The following is a 20,747-nucleotide window of genomic DNA, read 5'->3' as shown; positions in this document are numbered from 1 at the left end:
ATGTAATACAATATATTAGTGTTTGACTACTTTTCATCTTAATTTATCCCCAAAACAAATAATGCCTATTCTATTTTTAGGAAATAGAGAGCCTACCAGAGAAGAAAATCAATCTTATTTAAGTCAGAGCTCTTAGGTTTCCTTTCTATAAGTGGTCTGTAAATAGATTAGGAATAGTAGCATATAGACCTCTTGTTTGAAATCTGGTGTGTACACCAGCCTATATAATGCTCCAGGAAGTCTAGCTGCAAAGGAACTTTTCAGGCTTTTTCTACTGGAATTCTTACATTTCCTTGGCTTTGGAACCCTATTTCCCCAGAAATTTTAACATCTTACATTACTTTGTAAGTGAAGGAACACAGTTATGGGAATCAGCTTGTTGCAGGAAAATGGCCCTTTCTCTGGGCAGAAAGGGAGTTTGTGAAGCCACCTTGGCTTCAGTGGAGACAGAGAGCTGAAGCAGCATACTGGGAACCTCAGGTCTTTCTTCCCCTTGTTTTCAGGATGATAGAAAATATTTTTGTACCTTCTCTAGAAAAAGTAATTAGGTTTATTCGCCTTTATTTCACATGTGTTCTGACTCTAGCCGGGTGACCAGGCGACCTAGAACTGTCTTAGGTCCTGTAAGAGAATGTGCAAGGACTAAGTTAATATTTTGTAGGATAAGTTTTACTGTTTTTTAAATAAGTTTTTTGATAAGTAATTAATCCTGAAATGCCAGTACCATTGTAAACCATTAAACACATTTAGATGTTTTCTTTAATTAAATCAATCTTTATTATATCTCATAAACTTTAACATTCTTTTTTAAAAACAGCAAAGGAATAGGAAGATGACAGGACAATGGGCAAACAAATTGTAGACTGACTAAGGATTTTTATTAAACACAGGACCAGTTGAGTTTTTAAAAACCCACAGGAAAAAGAATTGCATGTAATTGATTTTTAGTAGGGTAGTAATAACTTTCTAATCAATAGAAGAAATCAAGGCATTTGATTTGACCGTATGAGAATGTGAAATTTTCTGTTTCACTTTATTTATGCAGCTAAATAAAATATCAAACACTGGGGAAGCACAACAAGTAAAACAAGAAAAAGGTGAAGGTTTACATTATTGGAATAACTCTTTAATTTAAGGCAATTATCTAACTCTTGTTAAATAAATAGGAAGAGGACAAGTAGCTCATACATGGGAAAGTTCAGTCAAAGAAGGATTACATAACCTTAGGAAGCTATCTTTACAAATGTTGGCAATGCTGCAGAAGCTGGTTCAATTATTAATGATTTCTAAAATGACCAGAAAAAACTTTTTTCTTTTTTTTAACCTCAGAAATTATCCTAATGAAATATTTTTTTTTTAATTAATAGTTTGTAAGTTGAGCAAAAGGGCTTAGGCAAGTAAATATGATTTCTTATAGTCAATGGAGAGTGATGTTATGAGTAATACTCCAATTGTGAAGATGGTAGTACCATGAGATGTCATGAAAGGTGGCCATGGTTGTATTTACACTGTTCAGTTCAGTTCAGTTCTGTGAATAAGTAAGCCCATGGTCATTAATGGTGGTAGGACTATGCTGTATTAAAATTTGTTTTGGTAACATTTACTTGTTAGAAGAAATGTTAAGATTTGTTTTCTTAACAGTGTTTTTTCCTCTTTTTAGCTGACTACACAGTCTCTGCCTTTTCCGTGTTTTCGTGGGCAGAGACATGACCTGACACCTTGATGACCAGTCTCAGGGCCCTCGGGTGACTGGCTGGGGCACCATGGAACTAAAAGTATGGGTGGACGGAGTTCAGAGGATTGTTTGCGGGGTCACCGAGGTCACAACTTGCCAGGAGGTTGTCATAGCCTTAGCTCAAGCAATAGGTAAGTGAACTCTCGGGGTGTCTGAGACAGACAGTTTATACCTATGTTCTCTGCCGTTGTTTCTTTTTGTTTAAGTGTAGGAGTCGTGTGGGTTTCGTTCACCTGGTTCTGTAATACGTCTCTCAGGTGCACTTTTCTTTATCGCTGTCCCCCACGCCCAGCTTAGGTCAATCTGTGAAGCCGCTTTTCTCTGCCTCTCCTAGATTTTACTGATCTTGAGTCTAGAGTCCGCACTGTCTTTTCATCTCCTGATGTTTATCCTAAACAACAACTTCTGGAGCTGAAAATGTTTTCTTGAGCCAAAACATGGATTTCAAGTTCTAAGACCCTTCATTAGGGAATATCCAATTTACTTATTATTCTGAATACTATTAGAAAAGAAAATACAACAAGTTAAATGACATATTTCTTCCTGTAAAAAGTGCAGGAAGATAACATGCACTTTTTAAATTTTACACCGTGAAGGTGAAGTTGTCAAATCCATGCTTGCTGGCTGCATCTTATCCACTTACCCCGCTGCAACTTTTCTTCTTATTTATTCTCAATTCATCTTTATCATATTTTATGCATATTTTTTAGTTGCCGTAATTCCTTTTGGAACATGATGAGCACATAAACACCTATACCAGTAAAGCCAGTGATGTGGGCTAAAGTTTGTATTTGAGTCTTAAATCTATCACTTAGCAAACATGTAGAGTTGACCCTTGAACCACACAGGTTTTAACTGTGAGATCCACTTACATGTGGCTTTTTTCCCAGTAGTAAATCCTGCTCTACTACACAATTCCAGGTTAGTTGAATCCATGAATGTGGAGGATCTGCAGATAGAGGGGGCCAGCTGACTGTAAGTTACAGGCAGATTTTCAACTGTGTGAAGAGTTGGTGCCCCAACCCCTGCATTGTTCGCTGTGCTAGGTGTCATGCTAGATTTTATTGCAAGCATGTCGAGCTAGCTCAGGCTGAAGACAAGTCACTGTTGCTATGGCACCTTTGCATCTGGTAGAGGTGACTATAGCCCAGCCTTGTGGCAGATGCACTGTTAGAAGTTGTCAGTGTCCCTTTGCAAAGACAGAGGCTTTCCTTTAATGCTGACGCCTTTTTGATTTTTCCTGAAACACTGTATAGCACATTCATATATTAAAACAATGCTGAGAGTGCTAGGCTTTCACATCCCTTGAAATTTTCTTACATTTGGCACTATTGTTATGTTTATGGACATAAATTTAGTTATTAGAGAGGAGGAAATTAAGGCATTTAATTTTATCTCATATTCTTTGCAACTTAGTCATCGCCCCCTTTAAAAGCCTCACATAATTTATTTGGATTAAATGTTTAGTATTGTTGGTTTAATTATTTTTCTTAGTGAAAACTAGAATTAGCAGGTATCAAATCTAACTTTCTTTTGTTATATTTGAGAATCAAGGCATGGACAGTTGTTAGAAAACAACAATAAGTTTTTAGAAAAGTCAGAGTAGTTGAAGACTACAATAAGCTGCCTCTGTTCAAATGGTAACCATGTTCTCTACACAGAATTTCAAGGGGAAACTGTCCAGATGTACCAGGTGTGTGTTTATCCGTTTGGACTAAAAAGGATACTTGTTTTTGGACAAGCTAAAAAGAAGCTTTAACTGAACCTATCCCCCAATTTTGCTGTCTCAGTAACTCAGTCCAGATCTGTTTTGAAAAGTTGACAACTTGAGTACAAGATGCTTTATGACATTTTTCCATACCTGGCTAAGCAACTCTTTTTCTGATTCATAAATACTTCATTGAATTTAGAATTCACTTGAGAGATGATTCAACTGTTGATCCCCGCTTCTGTTGTGCCATGAGATTTTCTCAGGCTCATGTTCAGTGTGCTTCTGATACACACTTATATATTTATCTCCCTTGTCATGAGAGTTATTGATACTCCTCTAAACATTAAATGAAAATGTTACTCTATTTTGACCTTATTTCTACTGTAAAAAATAATAGAGGACTTATTAATTAGGGAAATTTCTGCTATAACAAATAGCTGGAGAAATCTCTGTGGCTTCACATAGTAAAAGTTTAGTTACACTAATAGCAGCATATGGACTGAGCAAAACTGCAGACGTTTCTAAAAAATTTATAGTGAAGCAACCTATAGAATAGCTTCTTGGGTTTAAGTCCACTTATTTGCCTCATATAGGGGCACTATACATATGATTAGGGATTATTGAGTTTTTCTGGATAGCTAAAATTGCTTTCAGGAAACCATCAGGATATAAAAACATGTACACAAATTGGCAGTTTGCAAATATATATGACAGCCAACAGTTTCTGACTCAATGTTGTTAATACTGATCAATCAAATGAAGTTAGAAAAGAGTTTAAGACAAACCATAATTTGATAAAAGATTTTTTTAAATATTTATTTGGCTGCATCGAGTCTTGGTTGCTGCCGGCAAGATCTTTCTTTGCAGCACGTGGGCTTCTAGTTCCCTGACCAGGGATCGAACCCATGGCCCCTGCACTGAAAGGCAAACTCCCAACCACTGGACCACCAGAGAAGTCCCTTGATAAAAGATTTTAAATGTTATCTACTAGTATAGATGAAAATCCTTTCTGCTCTGATATTTGACTACTTGACAGGTTATATTTGGGTGGTAGAAATCGAACACTTTCTAAAATTACAAGACAGTAACTGAAAGTGAAACCACCATCATGACTAACTCAGATTTTTGTGATGGCCTTCCAGCTCATTTCCCTGTATCATTCTGATCCCCTCCAGCCTATTCTCAACAGATTTATTTTAAAGTAATACTTTGAAAATGCACATTATCATCAGTATTCTGCTCAAAACCCCTTAATAGTCACGAGACTCACTCAGAAAATTTTAAAGTCCACGCACTGGTCTTCAGGGCCCTAGATGAATCCCTGCTCTACCCACAATCTCATTCACTGTTGATTGCTTCCTCTTAAACATATCAGAGACATGTCTTCCTTAGTCTTTGTATCTGTTCTTCTCTCTGCTGAGACTACTGTGCACCCAGATATCTTCCAAATTCACTTCCTTGGCTCACTGCTTAAATGTCATCTTTTTAAAAATATTTTTTAATAATTTTATTTACTTATTTATTTTTGGCTAGCACTTGGTCTTTTTCTTTTAACTTTTTATTTTGTTTTGGAATATAGTTCAGTTGGTAAAGAATCCACTTGCAATGCAGGAGACCCCGGTTCAATCCCTGGGTTGGGAAGATCCCCTGGAGAAGGGAAAGGCTACCCACTCCAGTATTCTGGCCTGGAGAATTCCATGGACTGTATAGTCCATGGGGTCACCAAGAGTAGGACACAACTGAGCAACTTTCACTTTCACAGCTGATTAACAGTGTTGTGATAGTTTCAGGTGAACAGCAAAGGGACTCAGCCAAACATATACAATCCATTGTCCCCCAAGCTCCCCTCCCATCCAGGCTGCCACATAACAGTGAGCAGAGTCCCCTGTGCTATACAGTAGGTCCTTGTTGGTTATTCATTTTAAGTATAACAGTGTGTACAATTATATCATTTCTTTTTAGATTCCACATATAAGGGTTGTCATAGGATATTTCTCCTTCTCTGCCTTACTTCTTTCAGTATGACAGTCTCTAGTATATCCATGTTGCTGCAAGTGGCATTATTTTATTTGAATGGCTGAGTAATATTCCATTGTATGTACATGCCACATCTTCCTTATCCATTCCTCTGTCAGTGGACATTTAGGTTGCTTCCTTGTCTTGGCTAATATAAACAGTGCTGCAATGAACACTGGGGCGCATGTATCCTTTTAGATCATGTTTTTCTCCAGATATACACCCAGGAGTGGGATTGCAAGGTCACATGGTAGCTCTATGTTTAGTTTTTTAAGGAATGTCCATACTGTTCTCCATAGTGTCAGTACCAGTTTACATACCCACCAACAGGGTGGGAGGGTTCCCTTATTTCTACACCCTCTCCATCATTTATTGTTTGTGGATTTTTTGATGATAGCTATTCTGACTGGTGTGAAGTGATATCTCCTTGTAGTTTTGATTTACATTTCTCTAATCATTAGCCATATCAAACATCTTTCATGTACTTATTGGCCACCAGTATGTGTTCTTTGGAGAAATGTCTGTTTAGTTCTTCTGCCCACTTGTTGACTGGGTTGTTTGTTTTGATGCTGTTAAGCATCATGAGCTGTTTGTAAATTTTGGAGACTAATCCTTTCTTGGTCACATCATGTGCAAATATATTCTCCCAATCTGTGGGTTGCTTTTCATTTTGTTTCTGTTTTTCATTTGCTGTGCAAAAGCTTTTAAGTAGGTCTCTTAAATGCCGTTTTATCCCAGAGCCCCTCCCTGACTGCCCATCCATGCACACCTGCGCACACATATCCACACACATGCACATACTCCGCATCTGCCATGCTCTATTTTTCTCTATTGTACCCCAATACATTACCTAGAGGCCACAATCCATTATCCACATTTTTGAAACCTAACAAATTCTGAAACCCTAAAGTTTAATCATAGTTTGTTAGCCATACCTGTATGCCTTGAACTCATTTGGGAGTAAAAACTGATGTGATTTATATGAAGCTGAGGCTGTTTTTAATCTATATTTATTCAATTCAGCATGAAATTGATATATTTTACTTTAGAATTTTCAATATGTTTGACTGTGGACTTGCAGGATCGCACTCTGCTGTCTTTCTGTCATCCAAAAAATTCTTAATTTTTAGCATATCTGACCTTAAAGCTGTTGGATAATGGACAGACCTGTTGGATAATGAATAGACCTACGTTCATTCATCCATATGCTGTGTATTGCCACTGTTTGGTTGTTCCTTATTGCCATAGCTTAAAACCATGTCTAGCATGTAGTAGACACTCACACATACTTATGAATATATGAATGAATTTTTTAAAGTTTCTGTGAACTTGGTTGAAATTGATGCAGGCTGAACTGTACAGTGCAGACTGAACTTGGTGACCATCTAATATCCTATTCATCTGTAAGATTATATGATCCTTTAGAAGATAAAGAAAATAATATATCATCACATTTAACTCTTAATTTCATATATAAATGATCAACTTTAGAAAATTATGAATTGGTTAATTTTGTATCTGCTTACAAAGTGGCACTATCTATTGTAGACTGTTTTGAAGTTTAACAAAACACAGGGAAGGTAAAAGAATCACTCATGACCTTGCTTCCTAGAAGTAAACATTACAAGCAATGCTTTGTATGTACCTACAGATGAGCTTTTTTAAAAAAAAAAGATTTCACTCTTCATAAAGCTTCATAGTTAAAGTCTCACTTTTCACTACTGAATTGGGAATTAAATTTTCCATATCATTTAATCCTCATAACAGTCTTATGAGAAGAGCCCTGTTATGACCCCTATTTTGGAGGGGATGGAGCAAGGCAAAGAGATGTTAAATGACTTGCCCAAGCTCCTGTAGCTGGTAAGGAGCATCCTGGGATTCAAACCAGAAGTCTGGTTCAAGAACCCCGCTAATAACTACTGTTATACTGCGTTATTTATATCCTCTATAATCCCAGTGGACAACTGTTAGAAAATATAGTTACCGACTGAATTACATTGAAGTGAAAACTAAAAATCCTTAGTAGTAAAATATATGGCTTTTTTATAACCAAGATCATCTTTTACAATTTTTATATTTATAGCAGTAGTATAGTGTATCAGCCATAATTCTAAGTATCTTCTTTATTTTCCACATCCCTAGAAGATTTTAACGAGTGTGAACACATGTGATGCACAACGTGCATCAGTCAGGATGGGTAAGATTATACTGCATTAATAAACAATCCCCCAAAACTTAGTGGTTTATATTGATGTGTTAGCTATTATTTTGGTTAATACTATTTATGTTAAGTAACCAGCACAAAGCCTAGCATACAGGGAACATACTCAATGTTAATCATTATGAAATCAATAAATGTTTATTATTTTTAATGGTAGTAAATTTGTAATAAAATCCTAAGTAAGTCCTAAATTAATATGCAGTAATTCTGTGATTATGTGATAGTCTCATCAACACACTGGGAATGATTTAACAATGTGTTGAATGCACAGCTAGCTGACAGGTTATACTGTGTCACTGTCATCATAAGATAAATACTCTGTGGTAAGTTATCTTAATAGCTACATGCAGGACCTATAGAAAATTCACTGACAAATTTGCAGAATACTTGTATATCACCAGGAAATTTATATATATATATGTGTGTATATGTATATGTATATAATCTGCCTTCCAGTGCAGGAGACTTAGGTTTGATTCCTGGGTCAGGAAGATCCCCCTGAGAAGCAACCCACTCCAGTTTTCTTGTCTGGGAAATCCATGGGGTTGCCATTCCCTTCTCCAGAGGATCTTCCCAACCCAGGGATTGAACCCAGGTCTCCAGCATTGCAGGCAGATTCTGTACCACCTGAGCCACCAGGGAAGAGACCGTATATCTCTGTGTGTGTGTGTATTTATATATATGATACAGTGTAAGTTCTGCTACAGAGCAATGTTTATTGTAAGAATTCTAAGCCGTTATGGAATGAATTAATTAGGTTCACTAACTAATTCCAAAATGTTTGTAACTCAAGGGGCAAAGTATTGTCAGAAAAACTGAGTCGGGCAGGATAGATTTTTCACTACAGATAAAGAATAAGCCAAATGTTAACTAAAATTACTTATAATATGTCCAGAAACAGGAGGATATGTTAGCATTAAGCTCATAAGAAATCAGTACTAGCTCTCTGTCATGTTCTTTTGAAGAACATACATTATTCATCTTTGGAGTAAGGAGAATTTGATACTGGAGAAAAAAATCAAATGTCAGTTAAAACTAAAATTTCTGCAGAGCATTCATAATCAGGGTGTTTAATTGAATATATTTTCATGGCCTGACACTATTTCTGATAAGTGTTTGTTCAGTGTATATTTGTTGAATAAATAAAAAGATGTGACCCTTTTAAATGATGATTTTACTTTTTGTCTCTAAGGAGAAATTTCCTAAAATTGTTTCTAAAACAATAGTTGCCACTCTTTTTAAATGGTTGAAATAAGGGCATAATGCTTCTGGATGACTCATAATATTTGAGTATATATTTGGGTATATATTCCTAAAACTTCATATTACTCCATAGTCATGTATTCTGCTTTAAATTAGGTGAAAGGCATCTGTCACCTCCTTTTTATGATGTCACTTATACAGTGAGATTCTACTAATGTACTAAAATCTCTTTGTGATTTTCCTTATTATATGAAGTTAATGATTCTTGGGATTATACTCAATTGCTTCAACTCTTCTAAAGTGTAGCCAGTATTTTATTTATCATTACAGATTATGGCATTCAGACCCAGGCAGCCAAAAGTTTAAACTACAGATATCACAGATAGGTAGATATTCCTTTTTATTTGTCTTAGGCTACATGAGATAGTATACAAGGTAGAACTAAATGTATCCATTTAATAAACTGCACTAAAGGGAGTTCTGCAGGAAGAATTGGAATCTGTCTAAATGAAGTATTCAGATTCTGTTAAACCTTGCCAAGTATAGGTGTTAAAAACAGTGATTATGGGATTTACTCTTACATAAACTATCTAAAACCCAATTTCTATAATAAAATCAAAGTATTAATTCGTTTACCTCTTAAAAAGCTTTTTTATGTTGCTGGATTTTTTTTTTTTTTTTTGCCTAATTGCACTAAATATGCATTATTTAACAAAAAGGAAAAGCTGGCAGTAAAAGCAATTCTAAATAACCTACCAAGGCATTCTCACGGAGTAGCAGTACCATTAAGCATTGGAAGAATCAGCTTTATATATAATTATGACTCAGTTACAGGCCTTAAAAATTTTAATTTCGTTCACACAGTGTAATTATTCAGTTTTCTTTTTAAAGACACTTCATGGCCTGGTAGGACTAGAGAACATTCTACTGGTCTTGTCTAACCCTTCATATGAACTGGTGAGGACACGGGGTCCAGGTGGCAGGAGGGAGATCCTAAAAGTTGCTGACAGACACCAGAGCCAGGAACACAAAGTGCTGTGATCTTTGAAGCAGTGTATACATGTGGAACGAGTTTAACCTTGAAGATTGGTCATGTGGTTTTTCTGGGGGTAATTACAGTCATTTTTAACCTAAAAATGTTAAGAACACTTTTATTGCGGAAAGCCAAATCCAGGGTGCTAAGACATTTCGGTCTCCTTGTTTGCCCAGGTATTTCGATAATAGTAACAACTAATGGCACTGGTGATAAGGAATCCGCCTGCCAATGCAGGAGGCACAAGAGACGTGGGTTCGATCCCTGGGTTGGGAAGGTCCCTTGGGGTAGGAAATGCAACCTGCTCCAGTGTTCTTGCCTGGAAAATCCCAAGGATAGAGGAACCTGGCGGGCTACAGTCCATGGGGTCGGAAAGAGTCGGACACAACTGAGTGACTAACACACTGACTCTCAGAACCTGTGAGGTGCTACTGCCCTCGCCCTTGTAGAAGTGAAGGTCTGCTGCTCATCCATTCAGTATTTTACCCAAAATGGAAACTCCAGTCTGTTTGCTTTCAAATCTTCCAAGTTTTCCCCTGCATCCAAAATTCAGGTTTCCTTAAGGAAGATCATATACATATACTTACAGCAATGTCATTTTTCAGCTTTTGAATTGCATATGTGGCTGTTCATATGTACGTATCCAGATTTCCATTTGTTGGACCAGTAGTTGAGGAAATACTGCTACTGGTCCAGAAGTTCATGAAATTAAAAAAGACACAGAAAATAAATCTGTAGCTGTATATGCCAGTATTATAATTGCTAGATGGCAGGGTGAGGTTTTTTGTAATAATATTAACTATTAATGGATACTTTTTAAAATTGAGATATCATTGATATATAGGGACTTCCTTGGTGGCTCAGATGGTAAAGAATCTGCCTGCAATGTGGGAGACCTGGGTTCCATCCCTGGGTTGGGAAGATTCCCCTGGAGAAGGGAATGGCTACCCACTCCAACATTCTACCCTGGAGAATTCCATGGACAGAGGAGCCTGGCAGGCTACAGTTCATGGGGTCGTGAAGAGTCAGACACAACTGTGCAACTTTCACTTTCATTGATTTATAACATTAGTTTCAGATGTCTAATGAGCACTTTTCACAAATTAATACCCATCTGACCCATACATCTTTTTTTTTTTTCTTTTTTTTTTTTTTTGTAGCTGCCGCCGCCGCTGACCCATACATCTTAAATGGAAATGTTTAGGAAGTGTATTCAAACTATATGACATAAATTCTTCTGAATCTTTATCTTCCATAATTACTGTTATATTCAGTATATTTTAGTATAAATATAATTTTATTCTATTTTTGTTCTTTAATAGTATCATTTTTGCCTTGTTAAATTTTTTTAAAGACTCTTTGAAGTTATTATTTATCAAAAGTGAGCAGGACTTCTCTTCAGGTCCCACTTTTTATATGAAATTGTTTTGAAGGGTTGTTTTCTTTGAGGTGATGTTTTTTTTTTTATTTGCCACAGGTGTACAGGAAGGTGGGGGCAGAGGAAAGGCCTGTCCAGTGCCTCTTCACTGAGTAGCAGGCCCTCCGTTGGCTCCATGTCTCCCTTCAGGAGGAGAAACAGGGGCTCCAGCTTCCCAAGTCCTGATGTGCAGGGAAATCAGTGGGATTCACCAGCTAGACGTTTGCTCGGGTTCTGAAGTCCTGCCTGGTTCCTGAACCAGGTCCTGGCTTCCAGCAGGACTCTCCAGTGCCCTCCTTAGTTTCAGTGGGAGGTCTTGCCCCAGACGAGGTCTGGGCAGTCAGACATTTGACAGGAAGATAGGTTAAGATTCTCATTGAGGTTTAAAGTAGAGAGATGATTTTCTAAAGCAAGTCTGAAGGGTATATGCAATTCACATCCCATATTTTATGTGTTACATATCTTAAGGAGTTCAGTATCTTCAAGTGAAAGTTTTAAAGGCATCATAGACTGGAATGTGATGCTTATTGAGAAGACATAATTATCCTATTGGTCCTCTGTTTGGAGACATTATTTTAGCTATTACATATCCCATCTTGAAAGTTTATTTTTGTCTTTTTTATCTAGGTCGAACTGGAAGGTACACTCTTATAGAAAAATGGAGAGATACTGAAAGGCACTTAGCACCTCATGAAAATCCTATCATATCCTTAAACAAGTGGGGGCAGTATGCTAGTGATGTACAGCTGATCTTACGTCGTACGGGGCCATCTCTCAGCGAGCGACCCACGTCGGATAGTGTGGCTCGAATTCCTGAAAGAACTTTGTACAGGCAGAGTTTGCCCCCCTTAGCTAAACTGAGGCCTCAGATTGACAAAACAATCAAAAGGAGAGAACCTAAAAGAAAATCATTAACATTTACAGGAGGTGCCAAAGGATTAATGGACATTTTTGGAAAAGGTAAAGAAACTGAATTTAAGCAAAAGGTGCTGAATAACTGCAAAACAACAGCAGATGAGTTGAAGAAGCTGATCCGTTTGCAGACAGAGAAGCTCCAATCCATTGAGAAAGAGCTAGAATCAAATGACATAGAAATACGATTTTGGGAGCAAAAATATAATTCTAACCTTGAAGAGGAAATTGTCCGCCTGGAGCAAAAGATCAAAAGAAATGATGTAGAAATTGAAGAGGAAGAGTTTTGGGAAAATGAATTACAGATTGAACAGGAAAATGAAAAACAGCTGAAAGATCAACTTCAAGAAATAAGACAGAAAATAACAGAATGTGAAAGCAAGTTAAAGGACTATTTGGCTCAAATTCAGACAATGGAAAGTGGTCTTGAAGCAGAAAAATTGCAACGGGAAGTCCAAGAGGCACAAGTAAATGAAGAAGAGGTTAAAGGCAAGATCGGTAAGGTCAGAGGGGAAATTGACATTCAAGGCCAGCAGAGTCTAAGGCTGGAAAATGGTATTAAAGCTGTGGAAAGATCTCTTGGCCAAGCCACCAAACGATTACAGGTAGGAACATTTTTATAAAAAGAATGTTTCATCTGTTTAAAAGAATTAATATCTTTTGGCATCTTCTTTAATGATTATTCATTTCCCCTTACATTTAGAGTTAGAAAGCTACCTTGGTTTATAAGTTTCTTAGAATTTCTGTGACTTATGACAATGCTAAGATAGGAGACTAAACAGAGATGAGAGCTGGAGCCACAGGTCCTGTTCCCTGAAAGCAGCTTTCTTACTGTGGCGGTGGCAGCACTAGGTAATTGGAGACAGGAGATGAGAATCTCAGAGCGGGAGTGGACACTAATGATGAGATAGTGAATCTGACCTCCTCCTTTTAACGGTAGAGAAACCAAAGCTGAAAGAGATCACCGAGGAGAGGTTCACAAAGGTTGTGTGGCTAGCTGGCTGCGTAGCTGATCGCCTCTCCTTTGTTGCTAACCATGTCTTCTCTCCTCTCCAGACGGGCAGGTTCCTCTGTTGACTTTTTCCCATCTCTAACCCACATACAGGAACATTTATATTTCACACTCAGACCGTGATCACTCAGCTTATATTTCTTGGATGCCCATTCTTGGAAAGACAGTGTGGTAGTAAATGTTATGGGAGTTGCAAAGAGGTATCAGTTTCTAACAGCTGAAATGAGAAGGAGACACAATTGATTATAAAATGGTTACTTAACATTTTTTTTTAAAAATTTTTTGTTTTTGGATGTGGACCATTTTTCAAGTCCTTACTGAGTTTGTTACAGTATTGCATCTGTTTTATTTATTTATTTATTTATTTTTAGTGTTCTGGTCATGAGGCATACCAGGGATAGAAATCACACTTAACCACTGCACCACAGGGGAAGTCCCTGGCTACTTACATTTAAATGGAAGTTAAATAATATTCAATAAAGCTGTTTAAAAATATTAATATATTTAATATTAAGTTAAATTTCTGTTTTAGTCATATTTGGCCACATTTCCAGTGCTCAAGTAGCATATATGTTCGGGGGCTACTGTATTGGACAGTGCTGGCGTAGAAGCTCTGTAATCATGGGTCAGAGAGTGAACCATGAGGCTCCAGGGCACAATGGTTAGAAATTCAGACTGTAGTAAGAGCATCTCCAAATAGCGCCCACGCACATTGGAGTTTGAGAAGAGATGCTCTAGAGGAGGAACAGTTCCACAAGCAGAGAAAGCTGAGGTTTCAGGAAGAACTGTTAGGATTTCCTGTCTCTGCCACTCATTACGGTGAGAGTTAGAACTACCACCAAAATTTGGAAAATCAGGAATTTCTCAGTAATAGAAGGTTCTTAACCTATGTTTGGTCAGTATTGTACTGTTATGTTCATTTGCTCAATCGTGTTTGACTCTTTGGCAACCCCGTGGGCTGCAGCACACTAGGCTTCCCTGTCCTTCACCATCCCCTGGAGTTTGCTCAAACTCACATCCATTGAGTCGGTGATGCCATACAACCTTCTCATCCTCTGTCAACCCCTTATTTAGACACTTAAGGGTACATTTGGAAATGATATTGCCTTGATATTACACACTAATTTATGAAAATTGTTATTAGTAAACCCCACCGCCTGTGAAAAGTATCTGATAATCAAATTACTCACATATCTCCAAGTACCCCCTACACTCAAAGTAGCAAAAAACAACCCCTGCTTTCTCTTTTCTCTTCCCTACCCTTACCAGGTCCTTCAGACACACCCAGCTTAGATGAGGCCCTGCTGCCTTTTCTTACAGTGCCCTAAGAGAGAAAGAGAAGAAAGTCCATTTGAATAACAGAATGCTTCTCCTTGCTTTTAGAGCTTTCTGGCCATCCAAACTTGGTCTCCTTACTTTAGAGCTCTTCAGTTCTCAGACCTGCTTGTCAAGGATTTAAAAACCCCATAGTGGGAATCTTGCTTTCCTCATGCTCTAAAATAAATCTCAGTAAAGCATCTCATGAAAACTTAAAAACAGTTTTAAAAAAAAACAAGGAGCCCAAATCTCATGAACCAAATGACTGTTAATTTTGCTGTACATTATGAAGTAGATGGGCTTCCCTGGTGGCTCAGTCAGTAAAGAGTCTGCCTGCAATGCAGGAGACCTGGGTTCAATCCCTGAGTCAGGAAGATCCCCTGGAGAAGGAAATGGTAACCCGTTCCGGTATTCTTGCCTGGAGAATTCCATGGACAGAGGAGCCTGATGGGCTACAGACCATGGGGTCACAAAGAGTCGGACACAACTGATTGACTAACACTTATTATGAAGTAGATAATGGGGAAGTACAGTTATGAAGAGCTTAGCAAGATTGTTGTAAACACCGGGATAGATGGCATCCAGTATTTTATTCATGAAAGTCTGTAGACATAGATTTATTTCATCAGGTATATAGTGTACTCCTAGCAGAGGAAGGCATGACATTTAAAAGGACAAACTGAAGAAGCTGTTGTCTTTTATTTGCCTATTTTTTGGCCCATGCCACAGAGTGAACTTCACCTCCTCAGCCCAGTATGTCAATATAAACTGGGTTTGTTACAAGCACTCTTGTCAAAGTGAGCATCCCACATTTAACTCCATAGCAGGTGGACAGTGACCAGGATGTCTGTAGCTGGCCAATAGTGAATCCTCAAATTTTAGAAAAAATTTAACTTCCGTCTAGGACAAAGAACAAGAATTGGAGCAGTTGACCAAAGAGCTGCGGCAAGTCAACCTCCAGCAGTTTATCCAGCAGACAGGGACGAAAGTCACCGTTCTGCCAGCGGAACCCATTGAAGTGGAGGCCTTGCATGCAGACATAGAAAGGGGTAAGATTTGAGAAACCATCTTTAAAAAACTTTATTTTCACTGTTAACTTTGAATAAACTGCTTACATTTGGTTGCAACATTCTCCTACTACTCAAAGCTGATTCTTGGGTCACTTACAGAAATTTTTTCTGGGAAGAATCAATAATATTTACATTATTTATTTACTTAGATGGGCAGATATCCTATCATTAATTTTAAACTGTTTCCTTGCAAACTTTTCCTGAAATATGTGTGAATCATGGTCTAGGGCAACCCACTCCAGTACTCTTGCCTGGAAAATCCCATGGACGGAGGAGCCTGGCGGGCTGCAGTCCATGGGGTCGCTAAGAGTCGGACACGACTGAGCGACTTTACTTTCGCTTTTCACTTTCATGCATTGGAGAAGGCAATGGCAACCCACTCCAGTGTTCTTGCCTGGAGAATCCCAGGGACGGAGGAGCCTGGTGGGCTGCCGTCTATGGGGTCGCACAGAGTCGGACATGACTGAAGCGACTTAGCAGCAGCAGCAGCAGCAGCAGCAGCAGCAGCAGCATGGTCTATTAAATTGAGTGTTAACTTCTCTCTGTTCCTAAGGCCCCTTCTTCCTCTCCTAAAAGTCTTCGTTATTAATTTGTGCTGGCATTTAAAAGACAGTTCTAAATCTGCCTATGTATATGATACGAACAACCCAGAAAGAGAGGCACAGTGCTCACCTTTTTTAAAAGATCATGAACTGCTCAGATGACTGGAAATTATTTTATCAACTGAGAGGGTCAAGCAGACTCAGCCTGTCCTCTCACCCAGAACCCATGGGGGTGCAGTCATTACTCTGTATCATTTGGTTCTTGAAAACAGGGAAAGTTCTAATTTCACATATCAGTGAGTACTAATTTTTCATATCAGTGACATATCAGGTCACTGGTGCAAACATCAAACGACTTTCTCTGTTTCTTGTTTAGAGGCACCATTCCAGTCCGGGTCTCTGAAGCGGCCTGGCTCCTCTCGGCAGCTCCCCAGTAACCTGCGTATTCTACAGAATCCTATCTCGTCCGGTTTTAATCCTGAAGGCATATATGTATAATGTTACCTGTCTTCAGGGTAGAGATCCAGTAAAGGTACCAAGGATAGTGAAGATTCCTTCTTTGATTTTGTGCCAATGATGAACAGAGGATCTATTTCACAAGCCACCGTATCTTTTTTCTGTCCTAAGTTGCATACCACTTGGAGCCATACCCTGTGCACTGATGCTAAAGAACAAAGAAACTGTGTTTTCACACATCCACAGTGTTGACGTTTTTGTCCAGCAGCTGTAATGCCAAGCCTTCATTTTTATTTGTAGCATTTTGAGAGCATTAGGAAAGTATTATACAGTGTGCATACGTAAATAAAACCGTGACTTAAGAGTGAAGAGAAATATGTGACTGGCTTAGTTTATTTATTCCATGTAATCAATTAATGAGTGAATGTTGATGTTTTAATATTTTTTATTAATACTTATCCTGTGACTGAATTACATTACATATCGTGTGATAATGACTTTGTGTGCATGTCGCCAGACTCCACGCATTGCTGATTTACCGCTCCACGAGTGTCATAGGGCGCTCTGCCATTGTGAACCCATGCTAGGCACAGCTTAATTAGGTGAGAGAATTCAGGTTTTCTTTTTAATCTGAAGCTTAATTTTTCCTTTACAGTATTTCCAGCATAGGAATGACCACATACAAAAACAGAAATATTTTCATGAAGTAAATTTTATATATATGTTTAAAAGTTTGCAGTGCTTCAGACACTGTTGAACAAAAATATACTTGTTGAATATCTATCCAAACAGGTATGGGGTTTCCCGTAACATGATGTGTTTTGTTTCTGCCCTGACTTTTCTTTTAGTCTCATGGATCCTCAGAGTTGCCATAATAGACAAATTAGAGATGTCTGAGGCTATTTTCAGGAAGGTTGCTTTAAGTGATATATTTTTTTAAATAACCCACTTTGTGTGTATGGTCTATTGCTGAAAGCACCCTGGATAAGTTATTGCTTGCACATAATTTACTGTGTACATTATAAACGGTTGCAATTTCTCCAGTCATTTAGACAGAAAGTAGATTGGAGTTAGGTACTTTTTACTAAGGAAATAAAGTTAAATTCAGTGTTTGTTTTCATTAATTTTCAGTTCAACTTTTACAGGACATGAAGCTCCCTTTGTGCATCTATTTTCTTATTTATAAAACCAAAAATGAGTCAACACCCCTCCCATGAGTACTGACCTAACTGAGATGCACCAGATTATTTGGATGGAATGTGGTCAGATACCTAGCCATTTTTACATTCCCTCTGATCAGAATTTGGTACAATATAATTTAGACTTTATTCTAAAATTTAAAATAGTTTTTAATTCTGAGGAAAACATATTGTCTGTATTATTGACATGCAACAGAATAAAAGTGGGTTAGTATATTAATGCCATGGTAACAATAAAAAGATGTAAGTTATATGCTATGCATGAGGGCAACCTTGGATGTTTTAAACATATTTGACGTATTTTTGGTTTAATGAATGCTAAGAATGCTGCTATATTTAGGTTTCCAATGAAAATTTTTAAGAATGGCTATGACAATATGTAGAAGCTTCTAGAGAACTGAAAGTAATAATGCATAGTTGCCTTTTCTAGGACAGCTAGATGGCAGACCTCAACTAAAGATATTTTCTTTGGGGGGGCGGTTCTTAGAATTACCAAGTTGACCTTGCCATTATATTGTTTTGCAAAAAAACTTGATAAATCAATGATTCTTACCTAATAACCACAACCTATACACATTTGCTCTCAGTTTGTAATAGTTATTTCATATCTATATATATTTAAAAATTAGAATTAAAAAATCAAAGTAATTTGTAGATTTTCTGATAATAATGGTTTATGTATGCCCGATATATGCCTTATTTTTAAAAGGTTCCATTCTATACTGTGTCATTTTGTTACTGTGTTCAGAGAATTGAGATCTTATTCACAAAGAAAGACAATTTTTATAAATTGATTACATTCTATTTAAATCAAAACGTTAAACTGAAGACATATTAGACTTTGTAATTTTTCATTGCAAAGATGCCTGGGCATACCATGAAAAACGCAGTCAGGATCCAACTCAATTGTTGTCAATTATTATCAGCATTAACCTAATAACTTTAAAGAAAGGCTGGCAAGATCCTGACAGTTCATCTGAATTTTCAAGCTGCCAAATAATCTTCACAGACCTAATTACAGATAGAAATAATATTTCCTAGATAAGATGATATAAATGTGAACTTGATTAATACAACGAGCAGCTGTACTTTTTAATCAGTTATATAACTTCTGGAAGTACACCTCTAAGAAATCTTTTCTAAGTCTTTTTTTAAAATAGAGGAAAGAAAACTCATCTCCCTAGAACCTATTAAAAATATCTTAGTCTATTTCTGATCATTTTTATCTATTGTAAATACAATGAGTTAGATTGAGTACCACATCTTTGGATATATTTCAGAGAGGGGAAGTGGGCACTGGTATGCAAAAATACTAAATAGAAAATTTTGCATCTGGGGGAATATTCAGTTTCTGAATACTAAATTGGATTATAAGTTTTTAAAATTATTATTACACTATGAAAGTTGTTTTATTGTGATTTTCTACAGATATTAAATACATTAGAAGATTGTTTTTTTTTCTTACCGAAGGATAATTTGAAATAGTGTTAGTGTATTTGACCCTTTGGAGTGTTTGTCATCCTCAGAGAATGATCCATAGTGGGTTGCCTCAGTCCTTCCTTTTTTTTTTTCTGATGAAATATTTTGTTTAGCTTTTTTTTTTTTTCCTGATGCATGGGGAATTTATATGTGAGATTTCGGTTGGTGTTAATAGGAGTTACCCAATTAATTAATTCCCTCAGCCATCACTGAGCTAGTCATCAATTTCTGTAGTTCAAATTAACTGTAGATGAGAGCTAAAACAAGACTAAGACAGTAAAAACATAGAACTTATGGTGTGAAATGTGAATATTAACAATGTTTAAGAAGAACAAAAAAGCACTCGCTTCCAGAACATAAATACATTTTGTACCTCCACTAAAAGAATATTTTCTTTGTGAATAAGAGCAAAGTGGCCTTTCAAGAAAAAGAAACTTCATTTAAATCCATTTCTGTGAACCTTTCCAAGTTAGAACTATCATAACGGATTGAGGAAATAACATGGAAAAGGCAAAAGAAAACTCTTGACTTCAGGTGTGCAAAGGGCATGAGCAGATGGATGGTTCCCTGTGTACATTGCCTTTGAAAAATTGGGCCTTAATTTATATGTAAATAACAGTGCTGTGTTCACATCCCTCCTCTACCGAAAGTTGTCTTTATTGGTCCATATTGTATTAAAATTTAGCTTGTTAAGTCTTTTATATTATGTCAGTTTTTTGTTTTTTTAAGTTGCATGTTTATGCTATTTGCTACAGTGTTTTTCAGTTTGGATTGAAGGCCATCAGCTGTATGGAGAAGACAAAACAATCACTATTTATTCAGTATTGCTGCTTTACATTTCCAGAATAAGCTTTCGATGCCAGGACAGTGACTGCTTGAAAGCTGCAGGAGCTCTATTCCAATGCATTTTATATATTTTTAGAAACCAAATAAATGCAGATAACTATTTAGTATACTAATTATATTAAACCAGCAGAAATATAAAGGCAATAAAGTATATACATATATATATGGGGGGAGGGGAAAGGTTAAAAAAATAGGTTTACAGCCAGACACAGTGATAAGCCCTAAATGTATTTCTCAATCTGTCTTTCTTTATTGACCCAAAAAGGATTTGAGTTGCTGCAGCTTTAAACAGAAAATTGCCATGTTCACCTACTATGAACCCATAAGTATGCTTTTAGTACTGCTTTGCTTATGTACAAGTAAAATACCTGTAATCTGTATTATATGTAATTATTTCTTTTCTTTTGACTGTCATTTCAAAATGTATATTTTCCTTTTATTATCATGAGTTGTAAAACAAAGGATCAATATCTGATATTCTCCCAAATAATAAATTTTCAGGATTCACTGGGGCATTACAGTTGCTGGCTTGTTTCTTTAATATTTTGAAATATAATTTTATTTCCTTTAAAAAGATG

The 20,747-nt window shown here is 37.0% G+C and overlaps 2 protein-coding genes and 1 long non-coding RNA gene across 3 annotated transcripts in view; all 3 read left to right on the top strand.

Annotated features, from left to right (window-relative positions):
* The window catches only part of LOC145545701 (uncharacterized), a 112,428-nt gene extending 110,562 nt beyond the window's left edge, over positions 1-1,866 (top strand). Inside the window, exon 4 of the mRNA XM_081590514.1 lies at positions 1,661-1,866. Coding sequence (XP_081446640.1) covers positions 1,661-1,664 — 4 coding nt within the window. The 3' untranslated portion in view covers positions 1,665-1,866. The remainder of the gene's footprint in view (positions 1-1,660) is intronic.
* On the top strand, positions 1,687-17,020 carry RASSF8 (Ras association domain family member 8). The gene is made up of 4 exons (XM_081483723.1): positions 1,687-1,866; positions 11,964-12,853; positions 15,482-15,626; positions 16,566-17,020. The coding sequence occupies exons 1-4, from the start codon at positions 1,764-1,766 to the stop codon at positions 16,685-16,687; spliced, it is 1,260 nt and encodes a 419-aa protein (XP_081339849.1). The 5' UTR covers positions 1,687-1,763; the 3' UTR covers positions 16,688-17,020.
* A 289-nt stretch (positions 17,021-17,309) lies between these two features.
* On the top strand, positions 17,310-20,684 carry LOC145503686 (uncharacterized). The gene is made up of 2 exons (XR_014051659.1): positions 17,310-17,437; positions 20,079-20,684. It is a non-coding gene; the product is annotated as an uncharacterized LOC145503686 (long non-coding RNA).
* The last annotated feature ends 63 nt before the right edge of the window (positions 20,685-20,747 follow it).

The sequence above is a fragment of the Giraffa tippelskirchi genome, chromosome 4 (assembly GCF_054371585.1).
Source record: "Giraffa tippelskirchi isolate mGirTip1 chromosome 4, T2T-mGirTip1v1.2.pri, whole genome shotgun sequence".
Lineage (NCBI taxonomy): Eukaryota > Metazoa > Chordata > Mammalia > Artiodactyla > Giraffidae > Giraffa > Giraffa tippelskirchi.
The sequence above is the reverse complement of the archived record's forward strand: the minus strand, read 5'-3'. Positions and strand labels throughout refer to the sequence as shown.